Source organism: Paramacrobiotus metropolitanus, unplaced genomic scaffold (assembly GCF_019649055.1).
Source record: "Paramacrobiotus metropolitanus isolate TYO unplaced genomic scaffold, Prichtersi_v1.0 Parri_scaffold0000036, whole genome shotgun sequence".
Classification (NCBI taxonomy): Eukaryota; Metazoa; Tardigrada; class Eutardigrada; order Parachela; family Macrobiotidae; genus Paramacrobiotus; species Paramacrobiotus metropolitanus.
The window spans coordinates 361,953-373,111 of NW_026570256.1; the positions used below are offsets into that span (position 1 = coordinate 361,953).

Here is an 11,159-nt window from a genome sequence, read left to right on the forward strand (position 1 = left end):
ACATTCATGTGAGTGATCTGGAATGAACACCTGTGTTCCGAAATAAAATGCTTCAGTAATGATAGAGGCCAGTTGCAATTGGGTAACCGTTGCGCGTCGGATAACGGAGAAACACCGGAAAAGGCTATCAAAAAAAAAGATTCAGCAAAACAAATTACATCAGCTGATCTTCAGGTGAAAAGGCTAGTGACGGTACAGGAAATAAACAACGAGGTGGGACTGAGAAAGTCCTTTTAATATGGCTTGCTCACTTCACTTTGATTTTTCTAGTATGTACAGCTTGTTTGCAGAATTTTGAATGAATTTTGCATCTTTTAATCAATTACGTGTACGTAGTCTGAAACTCTGAATTACTGAAGGACTGACATGCCGCGATAACGAGAGTTTGTGAACAGAAAGTACCACTACCAATCGGATCTTCCCTACCGTCACATAATGCTGCCATTTCAAACGGTGCCACAGGCATTGCGGATAATCCCAGCGTGCAATCAGCGGCTGATAACAAGGAATCTGCTGGCGGGGCGGCGGCTAGTGGACAAGGCCTTCCTCACAATCAGCCGGCAAAGGGGGTCCGACTAATGCGAGCAATAATACTGCGGCCGGATCAACAGGCAAGCACTTTCACGCTACTTATCACATGCACACAAAATAACAAATAAACATCGTGACCTTTTACAGACGGTGGACCAAACATCGTTGTCATTATTGCCGCGATTGTTATTGCGGTATGTAACAACCATGCGACCATGACCTTTGTTTGTACTGTATTTGTAATTAAACAGGCCATCTTGCTGATTATCGGCGGCATAGTACTCTACAAACACAATCACCACAGACGTCGTCATCCGGAAGAAGATGAAGATTAAGAGGACGAGGAACAGTCGCAGCATTAACCGGTGCCTCGTTTAGCCGTTGAGGACAGAATTCTCTAAAGCGGATTCGGGGGAAGTGCAAATATTCATGCTCAAAAACGGTATTAGTAGAAAACCATGTTTGACTTAAGGAAGGTTGTACCGCTAAACTTGCCTGGTTGTCGTCAGAAATGGAACAAAATAGTCTCTGAGCGGTGACAAAGTAGTTATTAATACTGTAGCAGCTACGGCGTTTCTTTAAATTTCGCTTGCAAAACTGCCTATATTGTAGTTCTTTATTGCATGTAATGCATCGCAAGCTGGGACTAAGAGAGAATTTTCAGCTAGAGAATAACACTCTTTATTTATGTTTACATCGCGACATAGCAGTCTCACCATTTTCTATACTCGTCGTCACGATTAGCCAGTTCTTACACTTTTTCTGGTTTGTTGTTGGTGGCTATCTTTGAGTTAGTGTTTATTTGGCGAGTAAAATGGATGATTATAATAAAATGGATCAGATTATAACTTACCCACGTGTTAAATAAAATGTAACGGTACTTATTATTTTCAAGCAGGAGGCGAGAAGGCCGCATCCGTACATGGATTACGTTCAATGCCTCTCCCAGGAGACCATCAGGCGACACTAGTGGTAAACCGCAGTATACGCTGGAGTTTGTCCGTTACTGGCTCTTCAATACTGACTTATTTTGAATCACAAGATTCACACGATTTGTTTTTTTAACAAGTACTGTACTGTACTCTACAGAGTACTACATTGGTATACAGATAGGATCCTACCTATCACGACAGCAAGCAAACACTGTTTTATATCGTTTTCTGATACTGGATAGCCAAAATGATTTGTGTTTCATTGCAGTTGAAATTGTAAATGTTAAAAAATCAGTTGACAGCTAGCTAGCGTTAAAAAAAAATTGTAAAAGGCGCTCGCTGACGCAGTCCCTTCTTTAAACGCGAAATATCTCCTCGATTCCTAACACAGCCATTCTGCTCAACTTGTAGACATCCACCAGTCTCAGATCAGTTTCTATCCATGATCTCGCTGTTCCGTCGGCGTGAAATCCGCAGAATCTACGTAAAAAATGCAGTATTATTTCATGTGCTAATTAACGTATTTTTTTCCGTCAGTAATTTATCCTGTGAACCGGTTACTTTTACCTTTTTAATTTATTCGAGGCGCAAGCACGGCTCTTAATTATTTTTTTATGAAGCGCTTGCATGCCACTTTCAACTGACTTGTATTGTTTCAGATTGTATTGCCACAAATTAAGTTTTGGCACGATTCCGTTTAGAGCAGGAAATCGTCGAAAATTTAAGAATGCCTTCAGAAAAAGATACCTGGCACGTTTAACAAAGAAATGTCAGAAAAACTTGTAAATCAAAATAAATTCGAGAATGTCGCATTATACGGAGCTAATTTCTAAAATTCTAGGAATTTTTTAGGGGAATAGATTGTAATTTTAAAAAATACATCGCTTTAATTTGGAAAAAGGTAGAGGAGGTCCGGTTTAAAGAAAACATTGTATACTGAGGTCTGAGTATGATTCGAAATATAAAAAGGACAACAAGTAAAATGCCAGCGTTTTTCAGCTATTCGCATTCCGCCTCAAAACTCACGCGATGCTCCGTTCTTTTCCGAAGCTCTGCTGTAAAAGACTAAAATCCCCATAGCCTGTTAAATACTAACCATAAAGAAAAATCTGAACCATAATCGCAGTAAAACAGCGGCCAAATTAAAATCTCAGAGGCAATCCTGAAGCCGTAACGTTATTATATTAAAGTGGCAAAGGAACCAAAAATTTGGGCTGCAAATCGTGCGTACACAGTACTGTACAACATACTACGCGGTTGCCTAACGCTACTTCTGTAATGAGGTTTTTTTTTACTCAACAGAGTAGAAGATACATCAGTCGCACTCACGATTTATGCTAATACGAAAAGGTTTTGCTTAGCCGTTCATTTTGAGTTCACTAGATCTATAAATTTCAAGTAACTTACAGTGAGAGATATGCTCGAATGCTGTCCCATTCATGCGGATAGGCGAGTGACCGCACCCAACGAGCATGAATACTCTTGACCTTCACGTAAACGTCATCCGCGACAGGTGCAAAATTACTGTCCAGCGCCCACATGAATTTGCTGGTCATGCTCTCCCAATCTTGGCAGCCATCCAAAACGAGTTTTGGGATAGTGACTTGCAGTTGATCAATCTCGCCCCGGAACTCGCGGGTGAGAGGTTTCATCCACGTAACCTCATGGGCTGGCAGCCGTATAAGTCTGACTATACTTATAGATGAATCAAAAAATATTTGATATAAAGCTGGACTAAAAATATTGCTCAGTTTCCAGTTGTGCAGCACGATACGTTGGCTGGTGTTGTGGTAATACTGTAACCATACTGTCCCACCATAATTCCCGTAATAGTTAGCGTTCTCAGGGTCCGACCACCTACCATATCCGCATATGCCACCGGCATGGGGTAAAGTGTAATCTTTGAAAACTAATGTAGGCCACTTGATTTGCATGACTGATAACAAATTCCATAAGTAGTACTTGTTAGCGAAAGGTTGCAGTATAGCCAAGCTCTTGGTGGTTGAGCTGATGGTACGGCTCAGCAGGACTGCTCCTCTGAAGCAGTTGAAGTTGACGGATTGTGTGTTGTTAGTACATGTCCCCAAACTGATGCTGATGTGTTCGGTTGCGCAACGACTGCTCAGGAGCTCCTGCCATAAAGCGCACGCTCTGAATACAGCGAAGCCAGATATCAACAAAACGGACGCTGAATTATTTACGAGTAAACTTCCGAGTTCTTCGTATTTTTTAAGCATTTTTGTGAATTACAATAATAATGAACTCTGTGTGGAACTACTGGCAGGCTGTAGTCGAACGCACGTTAAAAATATTTATTAGTATATAGTACTATCTGTATATACTATTTTCCCGTCCTCACCGCTCATGGTCAGGATCACGTATTGGCTAAAAATTGCCATTTTACCAATAAAAACACAGATTCCAGTACTCTACCCAAGAGGCGGCCACCAGGCTTGCAAAGAACAAAAGCTGTATGAAATCAATATCTGAAAACTTGTACCTTGTAAAGTGGACAAGTTTCATGAACTACGAAGTATGACTTCAAAACTAGCTGGTACAGGAACCGACAGCTACGCCGTTTGCGCTGGGCCTTATTTGCCGTCTTAAAATTGTTCACCGGCAGGACCACCGTGGTAAAAATGATAGGTGCTGTGCAGTAGTTCGTTGGTTATTAATTTTATGATTAGGTTATTCATGATAAATGCTGCGCATTGATGCATAATAAGGGTTATTCATGAATCATGATTATTCTTGTCTTGGACTTATGGGGCACTTGGGTAAGATTGACCATAATATCTGCCCAGAGCGTACTGTGCGTATGAAGGCACCTTGGTTTTAAAGCATTAAGTACAAATTTTTCTTCACCTTTTCATTTTTTCACATGAATGCAGTTCCAGAAAAGAAAAGATTTCGCTCAGGAGGACAGGCGGAAGATTACCAATAGAAGCACAATTCAGCTGGTCAGTCCGTGCATCCACAAGCAGAGAAAGGTATCGGGACTTTCATACTGCATCAGTTTAATCTGTTAATAGGCACTGAAGCTCGATAGAAAGCCGCTTGCTCGATTGTTCATTGACTCGCGATATTTTATTATTTCGCTGCAAGCGGTATATTAACAATGGATTCTCTACTGTGGTATACTGTAATTCCCAGCACAATCGGGAATCTCGACTTTCCAAACCTGATTCGCAGAGAAGCTCTTCACTTTCGCTAAGGTCAGCGCGAAAGTACGGTGGCAGATCGTCCCGGGTGGCTAGATGGGTCAGCAGCATTTCCGACAGAGCTGTGGACATCCGCTGCGCCGTTTGTGCGTCAGCTGACAGACTGACAACAATAAACATGCATCCGTCCGGTTGGATGCGGAGGTGAAATCGACAGCAATCCGATAAGGTGGCCAACGCTTCATCGTGTCGCGAAAATGCTTGATGATCCGCGATCTGTCGGAAGCGTCATTAAAATGTGTTGCGTTTTGTCAAACGGAACGAAAAACTTTCTGAACATTAGTCCATCGACTCGGCACAGCAGCGGCGGATCGGTGACCGGCATTTGGACGGCAACCTGGCATTTATCCACGAATTCCATGCGAGCCTTGTGAGACGCGCTCTTCTTCGTTTTGACGCAAAATATTCGGCAAGATGTGCACGCAGTGACTCTTCTAACGATAACAGCTGGCCGAAAACGAAATGGCCCGTCGTCTTCGTCACGGAGAGCCGCAAATACCCGCTTGCCGGTATACACATTCCGGTGGATGTCCTCAATGAACGGTAAGGGTCACACGCGGGCCGCGTGGATCCAGCCAGGTTTGACTTTTGTGGACCTGAAGTGAATGTAGGCGTAGTCTACGGAGATATTCTGTATGTTTCCCAGCCAATACACGTTGTCATCATTGCGAACGACGACAGTGTTCTCGTAGCTCATTTGCTGCGCATCAAATAAGAGCCGTTCATACGGTGGCAGTGACGATGAAATCATTTTGGCACGAGTCTTGGACCTTTGAGAAAACAAGAGATATTTATTGCAAACCCGGTGCATTTGCAAGCATGTGGAAAATTACGCTCCCTTGTGACTACTCAAACTCTGACAGCTCAAAGTCTGACTCTGACTGGCAAAAGCCTGACTCTGACCGGTATGCTCTGAAAACTGTCCAACAATCAAACTAGGTTCTTAGGTTTCCAGGTTTACACTGAGTCTCTCCTTATTTTTATTAGGTTATACCAAGGGGACTAAGGTCACTTATGTTATTTAAGTTTTCTTAGGAACCTAGGAAACCTAAAAAACCTTAGAATAACCTAAGAAACCTTAGAATAACCTAAGAAACCTAAGAATAACCTAAGAAACCTCAAGAACCTAAGAAACGTAAAAAACCTAGGGTAGGAAACCTAAGAACCATAAGAAACCTTAGAATAATCTAAGAAACCTAAGAAACGTAAGTACAATCTCACAATAACCTAGGAACCTCGGAATAGCTTAATGAACCTTAGAACCTGCAACTTCATAGCAGTACTCAGTCGCAGTAATCAGTACCGTTGCAATTGTTTACTTCGTTATAATATAATGCCATCTTCCAGAAATAAAAATCCTGTGATATTAACCGAAGGATTTATTTGCTATGATTTTTATAAAAACACCTTCCAGAAAATGTGGAAGCTGCAGCGCTTAATTCGATTTGAATGCGGCTGTATTTTACGGAGGCCAACATGAGAGTCTAAAATTAATACATTGCGCTGTACGGTCCCTTCAATACCTTGGTTAGAACCTTGCGAAAAATCCCAAGCTATAACCCAAAACGCATAGTAGGCCACCGCAGTTATGCGTTGGCAAATCTCCGTAAATTAGGATAATCAGTCAATTTGTTTTGCTTTTTCAACATTTCTAAATAGTAAGTGACAATATCATTTAATTTACCAAAAACGCTGGCGGACTCTGACTTACCGGTACATAGTGATTTCAACGACGATTGGCTTGCCAACACACGAAACAGAGATCATCCACCTTCCGATTGGTTTCTTGATTTCATAACATGAATTTCAATCATCAACAAGTTTATATCCTCCTTGCACATAATTGCTATCATCGATTTAGAAAAAGAATCAGAATTCATGTTAATGACTGATAAGTCGTCTGCAAAGCATTCTTACGCTCACGTCACGCCGCCGCCACAGCCGGTCACGGCAAGCCAAAGCAGTGAGATTCATATAATTATGGTAACAGAAACTGTAACTGCTGAACAGCGTAGCTGCAGACGGACTGCCGACGTTCTTGAGAGTGAAGGATTTCTCTAGGAGGGAGAAATCTGCTTATTATTGACAACCGGACCTAACGGTTTCAGTATTCCGGATATAGGCTACCATTCAGGCAACGGCAACGATCGACGAGGCCTGGCTCCGCTACCTGTTTAAAACTTTTAAACTGTACTTTTAAATTAAAAGTGCAGTAAGCCAGATAGTGCGATACAAATGCCTCGCCGCTGCCTGCCTCACAGCAATACTCGCCGTATACGATATACGAGTGCATACTGCATATCGACTGACGACCAAAAAAATTGTCAACACACAGCCCTAACAGCTGGTAAGAAATCAACAATATTTCGACTTGTTAAGCCGTTAATACGGATATTTGCACCCACATTGCTCGCTGTTCAGCGCCGTGTATGCAGGGAGAAGGCAACGGCCGGATCTGCCAGTGGAGCAACTTGTGTGGGCGGCTACAGTACCTTGATGTACATAGGGTTGTCATCACGGTTGCACTGATTTACATAATATATCGTACAGATACTTTAAGTCATGAGTGACTTGGTGCACCTCTAATTTGATTTTTTTGGAAAAATATTTGCGAAAACGTGTTAATATCGACATTTTGATTGGGCGCTGCTTGATTTTGCAAAATCATCTGTCAAAATAGACGGCGATGGGATGCTGAAGTGACCGTTGTGAAAGATGATGAACAGGGTGATGATGATAAATAGATGATACAATACAGTACTTAACGTAATTCGTCAACAGTTATTTACTTCTTTAGAACTACTGCGAAAACTATCCGATTCCGATGCGTGCAATTTTTACTGTTGTTAAATTGTTGGGATTTACTAGTAACGTCGGTTAATTAACTCTCTTACATTTTTTTCGAAAGGCTTCTCTGTTGTAGTAAACAGCTAGCATAAAAATTTTTAATTTCATTGCAAAAATAAGGCAGAAATTAATCAATATATTAGTAGTCTATCCCACCAATCACATCACTTCCTGTTCACATTCCCATCACATCCCACCTCCAAAACTTTGGTGGGATGACAACCCTAGATGTACTTATGTCAGGTCAATAATTATCAGTTAGTTCAGTCGTCGTACTTACCAATAAAGATGGGAGTGCAATACACGACATAAGTATTTTTCGAAGAGTTTGATCTAAGTGGTAGATTTCAGTCCGGTCATTTTGGTCCAGGTGGAAATTTCACAGCCTCGGCGCAAATGTTCAACAAGAAAGTTACAAGCTTTGCAATGTGCTCGGATGTACATTGACCTACGCCTGAGTAGGTCGAAATCTCCGTACCAGCTAGGTTATAAGTCCTGGATACTGATAAACCACATTGGCCAAAATACCCGGATGCTAATTTGTGACCTACTTAGGCCAAAATCTTTGAATCTAAATTTGCCACCAAAGTTAAAATGTGCGGATACGAATATCCCACCTAGATGAAAGAACCTGAAATGAGAATGATCACAGGCGTGCTATAAGTTCAACCGACAGCATATTTAAGTCCGCGTATAGGAGCAATGATGACGTACTTTATTCGGCATTTGCAACATTTTATTGCTTGCCGGCTGCCGTAATCTCCGGCTTTGCCATGGGCAAATGCACCTGTCGTGCACTTCTTGAGTCATTCAAGAGTTTCCATAAAAGCCCACGTTAAAATATTTTTTTGCGAAGGTACCACAGATTATAAGCACGGTAAGGTCACTACCCATTCTCTTTAATCTCCGCTTGAATAAATACTGACACATTACACCAGAAAAGTACAAAGAAGAAGAAAACGCAAAACAAAAGTAAATTAGAATTTGCTTTGTGCAACTGTCCCAACTTGACGGCGCAGTAGGGCTGTATTAAGCGTTCGAACCTGGGCCCGACTCCGGAACCTTACTTGATGTACGGCATGTACCGGCAACTAACAACCATTCGGTGTGGTGAATCTGGTGATGTGCCATTTATACAGTAACATGCGCTGTTAAATTGTCAAGCATTCATCCCACTCGGCTTGATTCTCGCATTCCTATTAATTTATTATTAATAGCACATCTTTGTTCCAACATTGGTGCAGCAGTTGATTAAGTCCAGGTGAACCTTAAACAATAATATTAATATGTAACAATAATAATATTTAATTATTGTATTAATATAATACCGTAATGTATTAATATTGTTATCACGTTTCGGAAAGTATGATTGCCTCTATCCATGCGGGCCTGCGGCATGTATCTTGGTATAACTGGGGAAGGTGGAATACAGCATTGTAGGCCATTTCAGAATGCATTAGTATCCTACACTGTAAAGCTGCCACAGTAGAACATCTATCGATAGGCTTTCCCAATCGATTTGGCAGTATACGAGTATCTGTAGTCTGTACTATACTTGTTTCGATCAATATCGCCACGCTACTGTCTGTGCCTTCCGTTCCCCGTTTACCACCAAAGCTCAGCCTTCTTGTAATGTAGTTGCCCATGTTTCATGCAGTTTTATGAAGGTGCAAGCACGCAGTTTGACGATAAGCTATATTGAACACCGGCTGTGTCATACGGTTTCAAGCAGCACACTGTGATCTTAGTTTTGAAAGATTTTGATATTTCTTGCCCAGCTAACAATGTCCTGCAGTTTAAGTATGTGCAAATACACGGTTCAATCTTTGTACGCAGTGTATCAGTGTATGTGCAATGAAAAGCTCAGTTAAAATTGTACATGTTATTCAATGGCGTTTGCGCTTTAATTCCACGGGACTACTACTCTTCTCCAGGCAACACAATATTCCGGTATCCCTGTCCACTCTCAAGAGCGTGAATACAGTTGTCAAAAGAAACCTACTACAGCAGTACACACGCTACCCATGTATTGTACTGTTCCCTGTAGACATACGTGTGGCTAACTTTGTAGGGCGCTCTACAGTACGTGCATAATCCAAATCTGCACATAACCGATTATTAAAGCGGAAACTGAATATGGAGCGTTATTTTCTACCGCGGATCGGAAGGTACCCGCTTGTCGCTGGCGTATATGACCGCTTTCTAGTGGATATTTTGGGCGGTGATGCTGTGTATCGTGGATACGTGTGTGGAATCGACAATAATGACCACTGTATGGTGCGAGTGGGTTCCATGCAGCGATTACAGCGCATTCCCATGGATAAACTGCGTTTGGTAGATCCCGAGGAATCCAAATTAATTCATCCAAATACATTGCCAGAAGAAATCGAGCTGTTGGTTAGTGCGGAGGAGAATCAGCCCGAATCCTGGCAACCCGTCGTTCTTCTTGTTGACGGCACACTCATGGAGAATGTATCCCTTGTAAACGTAGATGTATGCGTGTTTGGTGATTTTGTCAAGCGCTATTTGGTCCTGCATAGCACAGAGATCGGTATGGCGTTCAGCTGTCTCCGCCCACGCGGATATCTCGGAGCGCCAGTCACACCACAGTCATTTCGTCAAGTGACAATCCCCATCGCTCAGCTGATGTTTTACTCCCACGCAGAACGTCGCAGTTACGAATTTTCGGATAACACTGAAGATACTCTAGAGCGAATCCGGGAGTTTCCGTCATTTCGTAGTCGTTTTTTGCGAAATACTCGCAATATTATGTTTCTCGGCGTTAGCGAAGACAAAGTTGAGCTGCTGTGTAGAAGAGGCTATAAACTAGAAGCCGACGAAGGGCTCGTGTTCTCGGTATCCGGAGAGTGGTATAAAAGACTGTTTGCTCCTGGGTCAGACACTATTATTCCGTGCCGCCGCGCTCTGGAAGAGATGCTTACCATTATTACGTTCCAGCATGGTAATTGTCATAAGAAAATTTCCTTACTGTATTGTGTAAACTTTTGCCTCTAACCTGTCACAATTGCAGACCTGAACGAGCTGGATGAAACCCGTTTTGATGACCTTTACGTGGAACTGTGTCTGATGGTTTTCGGTTATTTAGATGTTTTCGACCAGCACTGCCTCCGCCGGTAAAGAGCCGGTAAAGAACTCAAAGCGCGCTTACCCAGATCAGTAGCTCACAGTAAATAAACTGGGCTTAATTTAAGGCTTAACTAATTTTATTTTATTTCATCGTATGTTGTTAGAAGTCAAGTTACGCTCTTGTTGCTTTTGTATAGACTGTTTGTTTTTCAGGTCGTGCAGTTATTTTGACCATTTATTGTCGTCGGTTGTTATCCAGCAATTTATAATTCTGCCATATCAGCCTGAGCATACGACACAGATTTTGAGTTATTTTACCTGCCGTGAAAACGTCTGTGAAATGGCTTACATTCTTGCGAGCTGTGTTACCACGAAAGCCAGAATTTTTATCTCACTGGCAATTGGAAGGACCGGCTACGCCCAGTCACAATGGTACCACGATGTTTGGGCGTGCAGCTTGATTATCTGGTCATCGCCAACAACTCCGAGCTCTTCCTACACGAATTTTTTCCATTTCCACGGTCAGATCTCATGTTGTACA

The 11,159-nt window shown here is 42.1% G+C and overlaps 1 protein-coding gene across 1 annotated transcript; it reads left to right on the top strand.

Annotated features, from left to right (window-relative positions):
* The first annotated feature begins 9,255 nt into the window (after window positions 1-9,255).
* On the top strand, window positions 9,256-10,669 carry LOC129589566 (uncharacterized). Its single transcript, XM_055484366.1, has 2 exons — window positions 9,256-10,493; window positions 10,563-10,669. Exons 1-2 carry the CDS (start codon window positions 9,668-9,670, stop codon window positions 10,667-10,669), a joined length of 933 nt encoding a protein of 310 aa, XP_055340341.1. The 5' UTR covers window positions 9,256-9,667.
* The last annotated feature ends 490 nt before the right edge of the window (window positions 10,670-11,159 follow it).

Coding starts and splice junctions, on each gene's coding strand:
- LOC129589566 (XM_055484366.1), top strand. CDS start 9,668: ATGGAGCGTTATTTTCTACCGCGGATCGGAAGGTACCCGCTTGTCGCT. Junction 10,494..10,562: donor CATTATTACGTTCCAGCATG/GTAATTGTCATA, acceptor TCACAATTGCAG/ACCTGAACGAGCTGGATGAA.